Consider the following 19579-nt stretch of genomic DNA (forward strand, 5'->3'; position numbering starts at 1 on the left):
TTTTTATGAATTCTTGTTAATTTCTATAATTACTTTCTAACTAATTCCCTATATTTAAGGAAACTTTCCAATTTCAAATTTTTTTGCACCCCCAATCTCTTTTCAATAATCTCTTTCAAATTCAGATTTTTTGCACTGATAATCTCTTTTTGGTATATAGCATGTTTGTTATGTTTGAAACTGTATTGCATTGTATTTCTTCCTATATTGTGTGTGTGTGTGTGTATGTTATACATATTTGATGTGGGTTAGTTTGGCCCAGCCCACCACATGACAGTCAGACGTACCTACCAGGGCCTGCTGCCTAACCTCGTACGGCTCTCATTCAAGGCATTCATCTTCACTTACCTCCAGCATGCTCAAGTATAAATAAGAGGTAACTCCACCTTAAAGGGGATCCAGAACAAAAATTCCTAACACAAATTTACTCATTTACTCCCTACACTTACCTTGCCTCCTTAGTATTTACTCTGGGAGATTTGGTGCATTCGAGGACTATTGTCAAGACCTCACTTGCACCCTCTCCTACTTTACACATCATAGAGCCTCTGCCTCGTGTACCCACCCAAGACCTCTGACATTCCCTGTCTTGTAGTATCTCTGGTCACCAAGGACCTCACCTCGACCTACAATCCTCGGAGGGAATACTTTGCCTCGGCCTGCAGTCCTCGACTTTGGCTCACCACTTCCAAGGCCTCGAAGTCCTCAACCAACATTCAAAACCCAGAAATTAAATTTACATCGTTGCCCCCGACCAATCCGTGCGGCAACAATATTATAGAGGAGTGTATATATATATGGCGCTTCTCAAATTTGGAACCCTTAACACTTTGGTAAGCCCAACCCTATGGTCCCAATCTTCAATGCAAAGGCTTTCAGCACTATAATCCAACCTGATCATGTAGGGGGTGTTTCAGTTTTCCATTGCCAATGTATATAAACAATTGCCACATCAGTAAAATCATATTCTTGTTGATGTGGCAATTTGTTCTGTTTCTTAAAACAAAATCATGAGACAACCCAAATGTTGCGAAAAGAACAATTAATAAGCAGGCATCATATTCTCTCCTAGAGAATTTGTACTTATAATTACAATGCTATATCGCCCTACAGAAGAAGACCACTTTTTTCCACCAATTCCCTTTTTAATTGATATATTCCAGAGAGGACTAGTCATTCCATTGCTAATCACTTGTTTGAATGGTCAATGTTTTGAGCACAGGGGCTAGCTAGAGAGTATAGAGGGAGCCAGCACCCAGCATTGGACAAGATGACATTCAGTATTTATCCAGTCAATGTCTTCAATTGGAATCTCTTGCCAACAAAACACGTTCCAACACCCTACCAACTCGATCTGACATGTATGATGAGATGTGCGGTGTCTAATGATGTTGATAGGGTGTTGGAACATATTTTGTTCGCAGGTGCTCAGGACCCCACTGTCGTAATCCTTAACAGGAGCAGCACTTTGACTAAGCTTATTCGGCATTAACCAATAGTATCAACAAACCTAGCTATAAATGGAATATTCAGTATACAAGTCAAATAATTTAGAACCACTATAGGTTACAGTTACAACAACCACTATAGGTTAATGGTAACATGGGCTACTTGTCTAACTGATGCTGTAACCAACATTCACAAAGCACCATGGTGAAAAATTGCCTAACTAAACTACAACCACTCATGCTCAGGAATTAGCGATAAATAAAAAAAAAAAAACACGGTATAGCTGTGGATTGAAGCTAATCTATATCCTCTCTCAACTTACTACATGGCTGCCCTAGACTATCAGTTTGCCTTCTATAAAGATGATGCAAATGTAATCCTCTTTTAAGTTTAGCAAAGAAAGGAACTGTTCTGCCATCAATTTTGTGACCGAGTAAACCAGATATATAACACCAGTATGTCTTGGTTTGTGGTAAGCTGGGCTTGTATACCAAATCTAGTCAATCTCCTTAAATGAAATTCAGTGACATTGTTGCTAGATAAATTCCCTCTGATGACTTAATCATAGAGCCCTTCTTCACTCCAGATATCAACTAAAAAATCTACCATCTCCTGCATAATCAACCAACAAATTATATGATAATAACACTATTACCACAATTATGTAAATAAATGGGATAAAAGTTTTAAAAGAACCTACTGGTAATGGAATTGGCTGGGGAAAAGGCTCATTAGTTGAGAGTAGATCATCATAAGTTGTAGACCAGCTGTCAGAGAAGATTTGGAGTTACTTTATGAAGATGCAATAGATGGATGCTATACAGACATCTGATCGAAGAATATTAAGATAGTTGAAAAGTAAAATGTGAAATAGAATGCATTTTGCAGAAAAATATTGCCTTGCATGCCCCCTGCCTCTTTGCTGGAAGGCTATTGTGTTCACACGTGGTACCTAAAACCAATTTCCAGGTTCTGTTTAGGGTGGAGTTGACTCTATTTTTTTATGAAGGATTATATAAGGATCACCTCCTTGCAACAACTTGTTTGGGGGCCAAAAGAGACCATCCCCTCCTCAAAAGTTCCTCCATAACCATTATTGTTGAGTGTAGTTCAATTATAGTCCTCAGCAATTGATTGGATTGATGGAACTCCACATCAACCTAGTAATACACTTGTACCTTGGACACATGGCCAACAGAGTGCCTTCGATAGATGCACAACATTCTTCTAGTGTTCAACCGTTTATATAGCAAGGGACAAAAGCCAATGTTTTGGGCTGAAAGCCTAGAACCTGGTTAGGTCGTCAGAACTTAATATTTCCAATTTATCTTTGGCTTCTTTCTCTAAAATACTAAAATCTGCCTGGTTAGGTTGTCAGAACCTAATATTTCCAATTTATCTTTGGCTTCTCTCTCTCTAAAATACTAAAATCTGCCTGGCTGGTGAATCCCATCAAGCCCATAAAAGCAACTTCAGAACTTTTTTTTTTTATTCTGTAAGGTAAAGTATTTCATTAAAAACAAAAGGCCAGAATACAATATGTCCCCTGTACAATGAGAGACTGTACAGCGGAATAGACAGTACAACTCAGAAAAGACCGCCTCCAAAAAACACTATGAACTTCTTACAAAAAGGAAACCAAACTTCGGGGAGCTAGGTTAATTTAAACTTTTTACCAAAAAAGAAAATCAATCCAAAACTGTCCTTTAACCCTATTTTGACCTCCACTCTTCTCTGCTATGTTTCACCGAAAAGTCAATCATTTGGTCCCATTGTAGGAGAAGTTTCCGTTTTTTATACTTTCTATAATTAAGTGATAACATCTCAAAAATAATAAATGGTTGCATCAATTAGTTTATTGCCCCCCCCCCCCCCCCCGAAAAAAAAAAGAAAAGAAAAGGATACAAAAAATCAGCCCTTGGACTCACCAGTTGTCAGTTGAGTCAGTTGACTTATGGTCAAACTTGTCAGATCCACATATGTGCAAATTATCGCCTTTCTAAACATATCCTACTAATAGCTTCAGGTCAAATCCTTGTATGGATGATTGGACCCACCATGAGATTTAAAATGGCTCATTTACATAACCAACCAAAATCGGGACACCCATACTTCCATTTGGGTAAGCATTGCTAAAGATTCCAAATTGGACAACCATGACTTCTTACGATTGGAGGCACCCTCCATGGTTAGCCAGCAATGGTTTTTGAATAGATAAGACCAAGCTACCTTTTTGGCCAAGTTGGACTAAGACCTAGGACCCTAACACTTGATGAGGGATATTCCTCATCTAGTAACCTCAATCACTGAAACACCTGTGATTGCAACAGATGATGCTCATGAAAGTTAAAGGGAAGAAAGAAAAAAAAAATAAAGTAAGAAGCCAAAACAGAGAGAGGAAAAAAAAAGTTGAATGGGTGACCCAAGTCAATCTCACTGGCCAAAAAATTAGGTTACTACTAATAATAAAAATTATAATTTTGCTCCTAATTGGTACATCATACTATACTCAATATCTCCATCAACAAAGAATAAATTCATTAATTAATTAAGGAAAGCACGAGCCATCACCTAATACTTAACTTTAGTACTTTATCTACAACAATTGATTATTTCTTGCTGCAAAAAAAAAAAAAACAAAACCAAAAATAAATACCACCAATAAAGGTGTGGTATCCAAAGGTAGATTGTTTGTCATCAATGGATCCAACCCAATTTACTTTTGTAAAAGCCTGTATTCAATCTGCATAGAAGACCGTCCACAGTACCTGTAAGAAGAAGCAATCTATTGCAAGTTGAAGAGGGAAGGGAAATTTTGTCTTATTTTAATTAGTTGCTATTATGTCTATTACGTTTCAGTTTAAATGATATGTCCCATACTTTATTAGGGGCATAACTGTCATTGTATTTTCTATTGGAAACATATAAATACAGACTGGTTGGCTAGGGAGGGAGATAGAATTCTCTCTAGCTGAAACCAGTGCAAATCGAACCAAGAACATGTAATCCCTATAAGAAATATATATTCCCTTCTTTGACCAAGCAATTTCAAATATCAACAACATAACCCAGTGTTTTACAAGCACAAGCAGCAAGAAAAGTGCAAGAGCCTTCTAGTGCAAAAGTGCAAGGCGAGGCATGCATCTTTTCATAGCAAGGCACAGATTTAAAAAAATAGTAAGAAACTGTAATACATAACAATGAAAACATAAATTTAAAAAGGGATTAAATGTTTTAAAAAGCCTTTGAATCAAATAAAAATACATAAGAATAACATATAAAATATATACAAAATGAAAACTTGGAAATAAAAGAAGGCATATATGCATTTCCGCATCCCAACTAGGATAGCAGGGCAGTTAGAGAAATACATGAGAGATTTTCTTTGGGAACCAGGAGAGGAAAAAAGGATCACCTGGTAAGATGGGAACAGGCTAACAAACCTAAGGAAGAAGAGGATTTAGTGTTTAGGGAACATTGTCTTCTGAAACACTGTTTTGCTAGGTAAATGGTTATAGAGATTCCCCTTCATGGGTTGGAAGGCAATGATTGGGATGCTAAAGTTGCTCCCACTCCTCAATGTCTCCTTGGAAAGCAATTCGTGAAGTCTACCCAATCTTTCTTAACTCTATTAGGTATGATGTGGGAAGGGGTGACAAAATACGCTTTTGGGAGGACCTATGGTTGGCAGCAATTCCACTCAAAGACCAATTCCCTGAACTCTTTTCCATCTTTCAATTTAAAGGCAAGACTATATCTAGGATGAGAACACCTCCAATTGGCTTAAATTGGAACTTGGGTTTGGAAGGGGGTTAAGGGAATAGGAGTGTTCTTCCTTGATCCATCTTCTTGAATCTTTAAATTGTGTTCTTCCTTGATCCATCTTCTTGAAACTTTAAATCAAGCTTCTTTGGACTCTTCCCTTGAGGACTCTATAATCTGGTTGACCTCTCTAGACGACCTCTTTAATTGCTCCTCTTTTAAATCCTTGACCTCATCTAACATCCAAGGGGTGGCCTTCCCAGTGAAAGAAATTTGGAGTAAGTGCTATAGTTCATTGATTTGGTTAAACTACTAACAAATAAAAGGTTAGTGCTAAGTTTGGGAACATGAAGGACAGAGGATAATACAAGTGAATCAGAGGCTTTAGTATTCCCCTTGCCAGAGATGGGAGCAAGAGACCCATCGACAAGAGAAATCTTCTCTCTACCCGAGAGGAGCTGGTATGAACAAAAAAGGTTGTGTAGGCTAGTCATATGATTTGATGCACCAGAATCTATAATCCAAGGAATTCTACAATTACCTAAGACTGTAGCATGGTTTGTAGAAGCACGAATACCTGAATGGGAAAAAGCGGATGTAGAGGGGGTGCCTGAGGAGGAAGATGCAATAGTAGACTTCAAGTGATTTATCAACTTCCCATATCTCTCAAATTCTGCCTTCACTGCTGCCAACTGTTCCACAACAGATTTTTCTTCACATTCAAACACTATGGCAACATTTGCATTCTTGGGTTTTCCAAATTGGCCACCCTTCTTAGAGCTGTTGTTGTTCCGAAACCTCTCAGGAAGAAGATCTGGATGAAGCTTCTAACAAGAATCCTTAGTATGTTTCGTCTTCTTGTAGTATTAACATATCATTTCCTTTTTCTCATTCAGCCCCTTTGGTTTTATTCCAGCATGTGCAAAATGTTCTGGAGGAGGTGGGGTCTGTAGTTATACCTGTCGCCTGCTCTCTTCACTACTCACCATAGAGTATGCCTATGCAAGTGACACATCATCCTTGGCCAAGATATTCTGCCTTGTAATATCAAATTCAAGATTGAGTCCTATAAGGAACTCAAACACTCTGTTTCTTTCCACAAATTTCTTGAAAGTTTTGCCATTTTTGGTGCTTTCCCATGCAAATGCTTCCATAACATCCAACTCCTGCCATAGTGACTTCAACATCGAATAATAGACGGCCACACTCTTCTCCCCCTGTCTTAAATTCTTCACATCACTCTTTAGTTTGTAGGCCCTTGCAACATTTAATTTCTGAGAGTATGTCTCTGTCACACTATCCCAAATCTCCTTGGCTGAAGTCATCCACAGATAGTGTCGACTTATATGGGGCTGCATAGAATTTACCAACCACCCAATAAATGTGTAGTTATCCTGCATCCATTTCTCATATGTAGGGTCAGACTCATCTGGCATCGCCTTACTACCTGTTAGAAACCCTAGTTTACCTCTATTACAGACATGGATCTTAATAGATTGTGTCCATGCAAGGTAATTTGTTCCATCAAGATTAATTGTAGTCACTCCTGTTAAAAAGGAATCTACGAGACCAACCCCCGACACCGGGATCTGCTTCGCCTCACTTCCAGATTGCTCCATCAATCAAATGAAAATCAAAAAACAATGTTTTAATCTTTATAGACCTAACTAAGGTCAGTCGAGCACTCAAAAGCTCCAAAACTAGGGTATTGCCATACTTGGCCTCCGATGAGAAAGAGAGAAGAGGTAGCCACTCAAACCAAAGCTATCCAAACCACTTCCAACTGCAACCGCCCACTTTTGGAGATAAAAAGGAAGCCTCCAAGCCTTGAGCGCCACACCCAAATAGCCTCTTCAACCCGTAACTGGAAATTCTCTAGTCAGCTAGGGTTTTGGGAAAAAAAATTGCAATCCCACTTTCTTGGCAATCTTCGACTAGATTCCGACTCTCCAAACCCTCTACCAACTAGGCAAACAAGATCTCTAAATAATCAACAATTTATCTCTCCGTACACCTTTCGATTAGAAAAAAAAGGTGTATGGGAAAAAAAGAAAAAAAGGAAAACGGAAGAGAGATTACTCTGATACCAAGATGTGATTCAAACTAATAAAATCAATAGAATATTTTGGAATAAAGCAAAAGAAATCAGAAGAAGAAGGAGACAGCAAGGAGGAAGATTGAAGAAGAAAGGAGAAAAAAAGGAGTAGGCATCCACATCAGCACTAAACTTAGAAAAACATAAAAAGAGCTAAAGGCCCATAAAAAAAGGGCCCAATAAGAAAACATAACATGAAAGAACTAATAAGAAAGACACTAATGGGCTAGGGCCCATTCGGCCCAGTCTCTCTACACTTGGTAAGGTAAATACTTGTGGCATGCTGTAGAAAAAAAGGCCTTTTATTTACCTCTTTCCTCACATGTGCTTCCTTTGTAGGGGTAGTGGCAAGACACTATTATCCTTTCCTTTTATGCATAGAATTTCAAAGTTTTTTAGTTATCTCTTTGGATGTAGGTGGGACCCCCCGAGATGTGATGGGTCTTTTCAATCCTAACCTCTTGAGGCAACCAAAGAAAAGGGGGGAAGTTCTTTAGAGAGCCACTAAGGCAGCAATTTTTTGGATGGTACGGGAAGAGAGGAATAGCAGAACCTTCATGGGGAAGTGCAGGAATCTGAAGGAGGTGATAGACAGTATAAAAATAAAGGTAGCAATATGGGTAAAGACCTTGGATATCTTCAAAACATTTTCAGTAACTGATTTCTTCAGGGCCTAGACTGAAATAGCATAGTCTTCAGGAACAAAAGACAGAGTTAGGATGGATTGAAACCCCCCCAAAAGGCAACAAAGTAAAAAATGAACTTTGATAGGAGCTCTCTTGGTAACTCTGGTGTGGCTGGAATAGGAGGGGTTATCAGAAATTCCGTGAGGAGAATCTTGGCTATGTTCTTAGGACCAATTGGCTTTGGAAATTCTTTGAAGGCTGAACTGTTGGCTTTATTGCAAGGCCTCAGGTTATCTAAATGGCTGGGATTTAGGATGATTGAGGTGGAAGGAGACTCACAAGTAGTTATATCTTGGGCTAAATCCAAAGGCGTATTCCTTAGTCCCTCCAGTATATGCTAAGGGAAGTTAAAAGGATTGAAAAAGAAATAATGGTTGAATTTAAGTGGATTAGAAGATGTGCACATGGTTTAGATGACTCCCTATCTAAAGAAGGGGTTATGAGGCAACAATTGTTTTGGGCGTCCATGTAATTTGGGGTTTGCAAGTAGGGATTGACACTCTGGTCAAAAAAAGTTGTATTAATTATTTCTACATTACAAATATTATAATAAAATCATTTTTCTGCTGATAAATAAAAAAATAAAGAAAGCATATATGCACATATTAAAAGCTTCAACCATTCAACATTTCAAGTATCCGAAACTTATCTGTTCATTTATCTCCTAGTTGTTTTATTTCAAGTAGCTAGTATATGTTAAATATCTTGTATTCCTAATCCTTGGAAATTGTTTTTGATAAGATATGAAATTTTATTGAAATTCAAGAATAACAGGAGAAAGGTACAAGGTGGAAACTTCAACCACAGAGGCGCGAGTTGCAGCCTCGATGTGCTCAAAATAACTGATTCTTGTGTACCCCTTTGCTTAGCTAAACAATCCACCACCCCATTGGCTGATCCTTGGAAATTGGTCCTTCACCTTCATAAGGGCCCCTTGAAACCCCAAACAAATCTGTGTGTATCAAAGTAATTTGCCCATATATATAAAAGGGGTTATTTTCTGTGATTTTAATCATGACTCATTCTATTTTAGGATTAGGGATCAGATAATAGTTGTATTGTTATTGCTTCTTTAGTGGAAATTTTGCTATTTTAGATCCTACTTACAAGAACTAAGGCTTCAGGTATTTGAAATTAGAAACATATAAGATTACTAGTGAACCTGGCGTGCTGGACTAAACTAGTTAGAAGGGAGTGAAGTCTGGGTTAGATTGAAGCACCTAGGTCCACCAACAAACTTTTTTTATTACCAGTTTACCACCAATGTTTTAAAACCAACCCAAAAACAAAACCATCTTCTCCTCCAGGTCATGGGTCAACAGTCCAACCATTCAGGTTGACGGTTCAACATGTAATTTATTATATAATAACCGTTAGATTAAGAACATGAATATCCTTTAGGTCTAGGTTTACTGGATAGATAAGAAAATACGGGGAGAGAAAGAAGGGAGATCAAAGGGAGAAAGAGATTAAAATAAGGGAGGGAGGAAAAAGGTTCATTAGCCATAGCTAGAAGCTGACAGTGGTTCTTTGGCAGTTGCAATAGCAGCAGGAGTCAGGGAGGAGCATAGGACAGAGAGAGAGAAGAAGCATCAGCCAAGAAGCTCTATGCTTAGAGAGATCTCTGCCCAACTCACGCCAGCAACACCTCTTGTCCTCTCTAGCGATTGTATAACAGCAGAAACAGATCTATGGCAGTTGCATGTCAGTGCTGGCGGCGCATATCAGATCTTCGCTATGGAGGCAATGGCAGTGGCAACAAATCTACATGGTGGGTGAGTATAGTTATTAACTTATTATGAACAGAAATGAGAAAAAAGTGGTTTTTCTAAAAGAAGCAGCAGGTTAGTGCTAGAAGAAGAAGAGGAGGAGGAGAAGGGAAATTAATAAAAAAGAGACTAAACTAGGGTTTTAGACATTATGTTGTGGGTTGAACTGCAACCCATTAGAACAGTTCAAGTGGTTTACTGGCTTGACCATCTGAGTCGACGATTCTTGACTAAAGTCAACGATTTTGTCTCAAATACTGGGTTTAGGATGATAAAGACCCACTTTCTTGCCTGGGTGACAATTTGAATGGTTCAACTAGGCAGGTCAACAATGGGCTAAAAACATTGATTATCACCCCTCTTGTAGTGTTACTTATTGTTGTAAAGGTATTTTTGCTACTTCTCAGTTTTTTTTTATTTATTTTTCATTTATCAAGCATTCAGAGTTGGCAAACATGTAGCTCATATCAACTGAGATCGACTGTCCTTCCCTTCTCATCTACCTTTTATCCTTATCAATTTTAGTATCATATAAGTCAAACAGATTACAAATACTAAGAAGCTACTACAATTTAGAGCTTTAACAATTTTATCTTGGGAAATTCTAAGATGAGACACAAGGCTACTAACCTTACCGGATTATCTTGTTTGTGAATTTCTTTTCATATTGATAAGGGCATAGTTATGGCAAGTTACCTCACTCCAACATTGTTTTCTATCACAACATGGTTCAGTAATTGGTGTTATATTGCAAGACATGCCCCCCTATCCCAGTCCTTTAGATTAATGTCAACTGTTTCTTTCCTCCAACAACATCTCAAAATCAACAAATTTATTTGCTAAGTGTGATGCAAAAGGTTTCTGTTCTCATTATATTCAGATTTTGTAGGTCTTTGAGTTGCAGGTTCATATTGAACTTCAGGACCTATACAAGAACAGAAATGATATTTCCAGGAATAGATATCCAATAATAACAAATATGTTATTCCAAGAAACGGGGATCCATTTATCATTTATAGGACATCGGTAGTTGTTGATTACTGATGGTGTTTTGGGATGACATCTGGAAGATATGATAGTAATAGATTATGGTTATTTCGAAAAAAAAAAAAAAACAAGCATTGAATAACTCAAAGAAGGAGCTTTACTCGAGTCCATTACTATCCAAACTATAAATAATTTATGGAGAAAAAGTAGCATACCTTATAACTGGATCTTTTGGCACTCTGTGTGACTTTTTAGACTGATCCCCTATCCACTCTGTTCTCCTCTGATGCCAAGTTATGGCAGCTAAGGAATAAACAATTCCTTATTAAGCTCAAGAGCCACATTTTTGTGATTTCTAAATATGAGAAAAAATAAAATGTAATGCATGAATGAACATATTGAGAAAGTTATCTCAAGGATACATTCTTAAAACTTTATCACTAGTTCTTTTATAAGGGTTACAAATAAAGTAGTTATGTGTTCATCTGTAAAAAGAAAAGGTAGTGATATGGTCTTCTAACATTCATCTACTTTCTGTAACTCAGGAGGAACCTATTCAGGAGTCTGTGTTTGGACATTAGCATGCTGATTCAAGTTCATGGAGGAAATGAGGACTGATGACTGGGACCATGGTTTGAGAGGATTCAGTGACTCCAGTCATAACTTGTCACTACATTGAGAAAGTTGTGACATGGTGTTTAGGTCTTGACAAGAAAAACCAGCCTTAGCTTTCCATGTTTTTCTTGTATGATAACAAGTGCCAATACATTTTTATCATTTAAAAGGCAAAATACAGAATGTATGCAGTCAATGACAAGAAAAAACAGGGACCAAACAAAAAGAGGGGCTTCCACCAAGAAAAGAAAAAGGAAAAGAAAATAAAAGAGCAACCACACAAAGGGTCCATATAATGCAGGTGAAGGAAAAGAAGAAAAAAGGCCTTACAGGAATTGATAGGAATCGATCAGCATCCTTGAAGACTTATTCTAGAAAGAAGAAGGCCTTACAACAGGTCCTGATATGGCATAGTGATGGTACTTGGGATTTGGACTGAATTGAACACCAAGGGTATTTTTGCCATTTTACAATTTTTCTATAAGGTCCAATAATAGGGTTTGATCGTCTATTTATAGTTTGTTTATGTTTAAAATTTCAGAGTCATTGCATAAATAGGATTAGAGTTATTGAGTTTTCTTTGAATTGAAATAGGATATGACAGCTTAGTTTGAGTCCTACTAGGATTATTGAGTCTAACAGTTTGACTCCTAGGATTATTATGTGTTTAGAGTCTATAAATTCGTATGGACGTTTTACACAAAGGCAATGAAGTTTATTGAGTTTTCTTCAGCTTATGCTAACTATGGTGAGTGATCATGCCCTAGAGTGATTCTAGGCATCCTATGAGTGATTCCAGGTAGATTCTCTCTTCTTTCTCTCCCTATTTTCTCTTTTATTCCTTCAAGAAGCCATTACAGCCAGCAACAACCATAACATTCTGATCAAAGAAGACCATTCAAAGGACTAAAACTGAGCTGGTCCTACATCAGGAATTTTCCAACAACCTGAGAAATCCCAAGGAAAACTGAGATTTTCTTATAATGGTCTATGGGCTCTATTGGGGCCTAACAACTCAACTGACCTCTCTAGGAATCCAAGATGAGTGAAGTTGCTCTTTAGATCCTGATTTTGTTCATTCATTTGAGAAAAATCAGAAATCTCTTAGTTTCCTGAGTTATAGTTACAGATCTACAAATTCTGCCAGTTTTAATTTGGGTTGATTTTTTAATTATTTTAACACTTCCAGTAGATGATAAGCTCTTTATGAGGGGTTTTAAGTTAGAAGTCTTAGGAAGTGTTGACAAGCTGTCATGTGCTGTCCACAAGGTTTTATTTGACCTTAAATTGGAATCTTCTCATTTTTAAGGGTCAAAGCTTATCTGTTTTTATTTCATTTTGATGCCTTTTACAAGGTTTTTCAATTTCCTATTCAATGACCCAAGATGCTGTGAAATCAAAGTGAATTGAGAAATCTATGGCTATTTTCAAAGGCTGGCTGACCCAACCAAATGAGTCTACAAATAAGTCTTCTATCATGCAAGGCTAGTAGTGAATTGAGTATGGAATAAGAAATTGAATTTGGTTTATGGTAAAAGTTTCATCCTCTCTTGTCTTCTTTTCTAATCTGATATTATTTATAGTTTTTCTCTTTATTAACAATACAGGTCTGAAAGTGAACTACTCATTTTTTACAAGATTTGTATCGATTTTTCAGACCTGATTTTTTCATTTACCTTTAGCCCACCAATGCTGAGAGCCTGAGATAGGACCTTCTCATAGCAATCCTACACCACCAAAGTACCCCTTGATACAAAAGAATCTCATAGGAACTTGGAAAATAGTTAAAAAACATAAGATAGGAAAGAGGAAAAACAAATACCACAACCAAAAAAACATAACCTTGCTTCAACCAAGCATGAACAACCCATCTGCTTGCCAAGATGGGAGAGCTAATACCCCTTCCAAATCCCAATCCAATCCCTCCACAGTAGATGCCCTTCCCACCAACCATAACTGTACAGTCTTTCATATCCAAAATTCAGATACTATCCCCAATCTATAAAGTTAACCTCTCCCTTCCATTGCAAGGTTAATACAAAGAATAACAAACTATAAGAAATTAAGCATAATTATTTGATATGCCGACTCTGGAATATAATAAAGTATAAATCTTGAATGTAGAGAAGTTTATCTTGTATATCACATGATACATAAGTATATCAAAGTGCCATTAGATGTAATAACTAAACTAGTTAACTCCATGTTCTGTTTTCTGTGGTGTAAACTAAATTGGATTACTGATATTGACAGTAATATTCAGTACAATATCCTTTATTTGCCTCTCAGTTTTATTCCAGTTAGCATAGCCAATCCTGAATTCACAAAATAGATCAACAATATGTCCATTTTCCAGTTATGTCTCCATTAGAGTCCAAGACAGAAAAGCATGTCGACGATGATCACCTTGATTAGTGGACTCCAGTGTTCTTCTAATGGTACTAGTAGGTCCAAACATTGTTCATAGTTAAAGGAAAGGCCATATATGAGGCACAAAGAGGGATTTCATAAAGAAAACAGGCATCTGCTTCTTGGACATGCAGAACTCTTAATAGATACACACCTTGGTTGATAAATGCAGGTGCATTAACATCTTTCTCCATGGGCTTCTTTTCTCCATTGGCTGATGTGGAACCCACTGGAGGTATCTTTTCATGGGGCTGTGAATTGCTAACACTCTTTTCCATTATCCCCAGACTGGATTACCATTGCCTTTCCTTATCACCTGAGAGAAACTAACCTTTGTTCTTCCAGAGTGATCTCCTCAATGTTCCCTTAAACAAGTGCTGGCAGTTGGAATTTGGCTAGACCCCCAACACAACTGCTGCTCTATACAAGATATAAGAAGATTGAGTAGATCTGGTAGCAAGAAAAGGGTTTGCTTGATACATTATTCAATGTATGTATGCTTATATATAGTCGTGAAGTCTCTATTAAAACCATTACTAAAATGTAAGGCAGGAGAAAATCTTAACTTTGTATGCTATTAAACAACTCTGGAAAAACTAACCATTGATTATGATAAAAATAACACTATTAGACAAGAGGACAAGTAGATAATTGTCCAGAAACCATTGTTCAGACACATTACTAGTAATCATCCACCTCATAATTCCCGGTCACCCTGAGTCTGCATATTGGTCCAAATCATCATGGACAATGTAACAGTAAAGTACGGTTAAGACAAAAAGGGAAACTTTAGATTGCTTGTGCGATAAATAGTCCAACAATACTTAATTAGTTATTTGAGAGGACAAACAGTAGTACCAGTAAAGTATCATCATGGACAATGTAACAGTAAAGTATGGTTAAGACAAAAGGGAAACTTTAGATTGCTTCTGTGTAATAAATATTCCAACAAATCGTCATGGACAATGTAACAGTAAAGTTAAGACAAAAAGGGAAACTTTAGATTGCTTTGGTGTGATAAATAGTCCAACAGATCATCATGGACAATGTAACAGTAAAGTAAGGTTAAGAAAAAAGGGGAAACTTTAGATTGCTTCTGTGTGACAAATAGTCCAACAATACTTAGTTATTTGAGAGGACAAACAGTAGTACCATGCAAGCACTCAGATCTCCCTAACAAAAGTTTCATAATTTTATTGATCAATATATTGGAAAACACAATCGAAGTGATTGCCTTGGTCACCACCAGAGTCTATTTGGTTGAAGACTAGAGTCAGATTCCACCTTCTTATTGCATTGATCATCAGTGAAAATCTCCAATGCCCTGGGGATTTTCTCCGGTCTTGCTCCAATTATTCGGATTCTAACTGCTCGAAGGTTTTGTGTGCAGAACAATTCCAGAATACTGCCACATGTCACTGTTATTTTGTGGAATAGGCTTTCCTTCCATAGATAGCCTGAGGATTTTGATAATGAAGGTGTTCTGTAGGAGTTCCTTTTCATTGCAGGGGTCAACCAGTTTTCTATCATAATCTGGCCAAACTTTGTTTCTAGAGTCCTTGCCTCGAGTTGAGTTTTGCCCACGTTTAGGATTGCCTTTTGTTCATCAAACAGAAGGAGGATCACCTTTTGTTTTAAGTGGAGTTTCTCCATAAATTCTTCTAAAACTTCTTTCCAATCCTTTACTTTGCTTCCCAGCTTAATGGTTTTCTTTTCTCTCTGGTCCAACCTTCCACCGCTTTGAGCAGAGAATAGAACAGTATTCCCATTCTGATCAGTTCTTTTTCATCAGTTTTTGTTTTCATACATTCACCTATCACCTTCTTCAAGAGTTATCCTCTCTTTCTCCAAAACTATGTGCTCTGTTTTCTGAGGCTCTCAACTCTCAAGTGAGGCTTCCTCCAGTGTCGCAGCAAGCAGCTTCCAACTCCGCTTTGCCTTTCCTTCCAGTAAACAAATCATCTGCTTCCTTCCTTCACCAAAGAATTCAGTTAGAGTGATGAACCAACCATTTTTTTCCTTCTGTTTTCCACCAAGAATCTTTTGCCACCACTGTAGAGAACAGTGATGTGGTCCCCACTGTGTTCGTGTGATTGTAGTTAGCAGTTGGTAGTTTACTTCAGTTTATAGTTTTTAGTTCTTTTATTATTTTTCCATGTCAGCAGTAAGGGTAATTCAGCCCTTTTACTTTTATTTGAGTATTAATATAAATTGTAGAGTGGGGCGACAGTTGGTTAACTCTCTCTATCTCTTCTGAATTCTCCTCTTCGAGTTCTTCTTCTCCTCTTCTCTTCTCTTCATCTTATTCTCTCTTCTCAATCTTTCCTTTGTTTATTTCACATTGAACCTAGGACTGATTGCAGTCCTATTCGACTACTACCACTAGCAATCTCATTCCTCCAGCTTTGGGTTTTCTCAACAAAGATTAGGTCATCTACAAAAGCTTTGAACCAGCCTAACCCTTCCCTTTCCATTACAATCATCGCTCAATTATCCTCCCTTATCTTCAGATATCTCTTCCCTCTAGCTTTTGACTCCTCGATAAGGACCCTTTTCTTCTCCATCTTGAGCACTCTTCTCCATTTAGTTGCCTGAATGAACTTCTCCATTTAGTTGCCTGAATGAACTTCTCCATTTAGTTGCCTGAATGAAGTTCTCCATTTTGGTCTTTCTTTCAGAAAAGTAAAATCCAATATGGGGACCTAATTCACAACTTTGATGGTGGTCTTGTCTAGGATGTAGTTGGTGTGTAGAATAAGGTGTACAACTGCACACAATCCACAAATAGCATGCAGTGACACCATATTTTTCATCCTACATGATTGCGAGAGAAATTGCTCAAGGAACAAAAAAGATAAAGTAATGGTGGATACCATAGAAGGAAAAGTGATATAATTAGGAAAATAGGAATGTAAACCATTATAGTATGATCAAAAGTTCAGGAATCACTGAATGCCATAAGCTTTAAAGTTCAGTAAAAGATCTCCACAGCTAGAAGAGTTATCTCTTTCTTTCACTCCCCTAAAGCCCAAACCACTATTTAGTCAAGTTTTATAGATGGTTAGTTAATTGGTTTAGACCTATTATCTGGTTTCCCAATGTTCCCAAAGAAAAGCCCCCGAATTCCGTATATTATTTCCAGAACCCTAGTTGGGGCTCTGAAGATCATGGCTACCTAATGAACAGGTTAGGGAAGTCAAATCTGAAAATTTTTGTCCTTTATCTCAGGGTATGCAGTTCTCTCAAGAAGCCAATACTTTAAATAACTTGTCCTGAGATGCAAGAAAAAGCTAATAAACCCACTTGTACATTAATCCTTGTGAGCCAGGTTTAGTTAAAGTTTCAGAAGAAAATACTAATTGATTAGAGATCATGAGCTCTTCACAATCAGACTAACAAAATAAAATAAGGAATCATTACCAATCTGGTTTTGAAAACCTCAATTTCTTCAGAACCACTCTGAAGCCCCTAATTAAATTTAAATTGATGCCCTATTCGCTAACCTTCTAAGAATGCAGTGCATAGTAACAAAGAAGAAAGGGAGGAGGGTGGTTGTGGGAGCAAATGTCCCTTCCTAGGTAGCTTTCTTCACGTGGACAGCCAATCTTGACAAGATCTTGATGGTCAATATTCTTAGTTCCACGGGAAGGAACTTAGAGAATTCTTGCAGCCTGTGCAAGGTAACTGTGGAATCAGTCCTGAACCTGTTTGTACACTATCAATATCCCTAATTCCCTACCACATCTAGGATTACTTTCTGTAGTTATAAAAAGGTTTTTTGTCATGCCCAAGAACCACCAGATGCTTGTATCATTATGGCATGCAGATGGCTTCAACCCAAGAAGGTACATTCTATGGAATTTGCTTCTTCTGGCATTGCTCTAGTGTATTTGGAAGGAGCACAACACACATGAACTCCCCCACTGAGGCAAAAATGAGAAGAATCAAGATAACACTTGTCAGCTGGACTTTTATTCTGAAAGACTTTTTTTATTTGAAATATGAGCAGTTCAAAAATCAATAGGAGATCATATTTAATGAATCCTTTAATGTATAACCTGGGTTTTTGTCTTACATCTTACTTGTAAAGGGTGCATAGTTTATACTCATCAACCATGTATAGGGTGTATTACATCTTTGTCTTACATCTTACCTGGATCTTTATCTTCGCTATTTTAAAAATATATAAACAAAAAAGAAATGGAGGAGGCAATACCCTTGCCTAATAGGGTCAGGCCACGTTAATCACTTTTAAGAAAAGGCCTTGCACCAGTGAGCTTATAAAAAGAACCATTGCAACTAAAACAATCCAATTTATTTGGATTTGTACACTAGAAAAGCCTTCTTATTGCCTTTGAATAGGAAAGTGAACCTCTCAATCAACTAAAGTGTGCTATCTCTACCTTAATAACATTACTTGAATTAGTTGTTTTTCTTGCAAATTAAGGACTTAGGATCTCTAACTAAATACAAAGTTGGGTTCTCGTTCCCAATAACTTTCATTTAGATCACTATGTAATGCTCAGGTATTAAACTTGAAGCATGTACTTAAAAAGCAGTTTTTATTTGATCATTTGATCATGGGAAGTGCTTCTCTGAACAATCTGCAATTAATCCTTAAGGGGTTGCCATCATAAACAAATTTGCTCAACTCTTGGCTTCCTTTCTTTTTTTTTTTTTTCTCACCCCTCCCCAAGAAAATAAATGACCATATTAGATGTTTAAACATTTGGAGATTCTTTTATAAGCCAGAATGTTCTATTTCTTTTCCCAACAAGTTCTGATAAAAATAACTTCGAAGATCTTTTCCATTCCTCCAGCACATGAACTAAAAAATTAGAAAATTCTACATGCCTCATGCTTACCGTTATCAAGATTAATTGTGTATTTGTATTTATTATTTTTTCAAGGATTTAAAATACGATAAGTTAATAACTCAATCTGCATACAACATTGAATAAAATCCTGTCTCCCTTTTTATTTTTAACTTATTCCTTTTTCTGGCATATATAATAATCAAATTTACTAACAAAAGCACCTCCCCAAAAAGGGAACAAGAAACACTGAAACAGAATCACATCAAATAAGCATTACAATCAAGGAACTGAATTAATTAAAAAGAAAAAGAAAAAGTAATGAAGTAAAAACCAAAGCAGGCAGCATTTCCATAACATAACAAAAGAACAGAGAAATCCCACGAAAACCCATCAATTTTTTTGTGATCACTTGAACATCAAAACTTGGAAGTAACACGATTAGAAAGAAAACCATTATGGCAATCAAGAAGATATGAAGAAATAAGACTTTCACAGAAAAGAAACGCAAGAGAAAATTAGGAGTTGAGCTCATACCCTGTGTCAACAACCTGGAACACGTTCAGAAGATACGAGAAGAACTCCCGAGGGGAGGAGACGGCAGCAGCAGAAGAGAAAGAAAATGGACCGTGGTTGGTCACTTGGTCGAACAAAACAACTGTCTCTTTCCCTGCATTTCCTTCGTTTTTTCTTTTTCTTTTTTTTTTTTTCTAATTTCACCCATGTGGCTATATGGCCACATGAAATTCAGATTTTCGCCCCACAAACGCTCCATAGAATATTCCAACCGTGTATTTGGAACATCTCCACTGACAACATCGGGAGATGTTCTCAATGCACGCTTAAATGTGCATGTGAGGGGTTTGTGGGGCGCAGATGTGATCTCGCCCACATGAACTTGTCTTGACGTGGATCGATGAACGGAAATTGAAAATGGGATAATAAGCTATCACTTAATGAAGCCGGCAGAAGCCCGAAATGACCAAAATACCC

General features: G+C 37.3%; 1 protein-coding gene across 3 annotated transcripts; it reads right to left on the reverse strand.

Annotated features, from left to right (window-relative positions):
* Positions 1-1535: 1535 nt before the first annotated feature.
* LOC148870914 (zinc finger protein) lies at positions 1536-19403 on the reverse strand. Of its 3 annotated transcripts, none has more exons than XM_088971402.1 (5): positions 19124-19403; positions 13927-14192; positions 10964-11051; positions 2150-2216; positions 1536-2061 (listed from the first exon to the last, which is right to left on the reverse strand). In XM_088971402.1, exons 2-5 carry the CDS (start codon positions 14048-14050, stop codon positions 2008-2010), a joined length of 333 nt encoding a protein of 110 aa, XP_088827528.1. In that variant the 5' UTR covers positions 14051-14192; positions 19124-19403; the 3' UTR covers positions 1536-2007. The 3 variants fall into 3 exon arrangements, with proteins under 3 accessions (XP_088827528.1, XP_088827529.1, XP_088827530.1); XM_088971403.1 differs by having other exon boundaries at positions 13927-14187; positions 19124-19269; XM_088971404.1 differs by having other exon boundaries at positions 13927-14222; positions 19124-19242.
* Between the last annotated feature and the right edge of the window lie 176 nt (positions 19404-19579).

This window comes from Nelumbo lutea, chromosome 2 (genome assembly GCF_056320005.1).
Source record: "Nelumbo lutea isolate HS-2025 chromosome 2, American lotus-T2T, whole genome shotgun sequence".
Lineage (NCBI taxonomy): Eukaryota > Viridiplantae > Streptophyta > Magnoliopsida > Proteales > Nelumbonaceae > Nelumbo > Nelumbo lutea.

Excerpts from the sequence above, each read along its gene's own strand:
- LOC148870914 (XM_088971402.1), bottom strand. The coding sequence starts at position 14,050 with ATGGAAAAGAGTGTTAGCAATTCACAGCCCCATGAAAAGATACCTCCA. Across the intron at positions 11,052-13,926 it reads ACCTGCATTTATCAACCAAG|CTGCCATAACTTGGCATCAG; the intron begins GTGTGTATCTAT and ends TTTATTCCTTAG. Across the intron at positions 2,217-10,963 it reads CCAAAAGATCCAGTTATAAG|CTGGTCTACAACTTATGATG; the intron begins GTATGCTACTTT and ends CTTCTCTGACAG.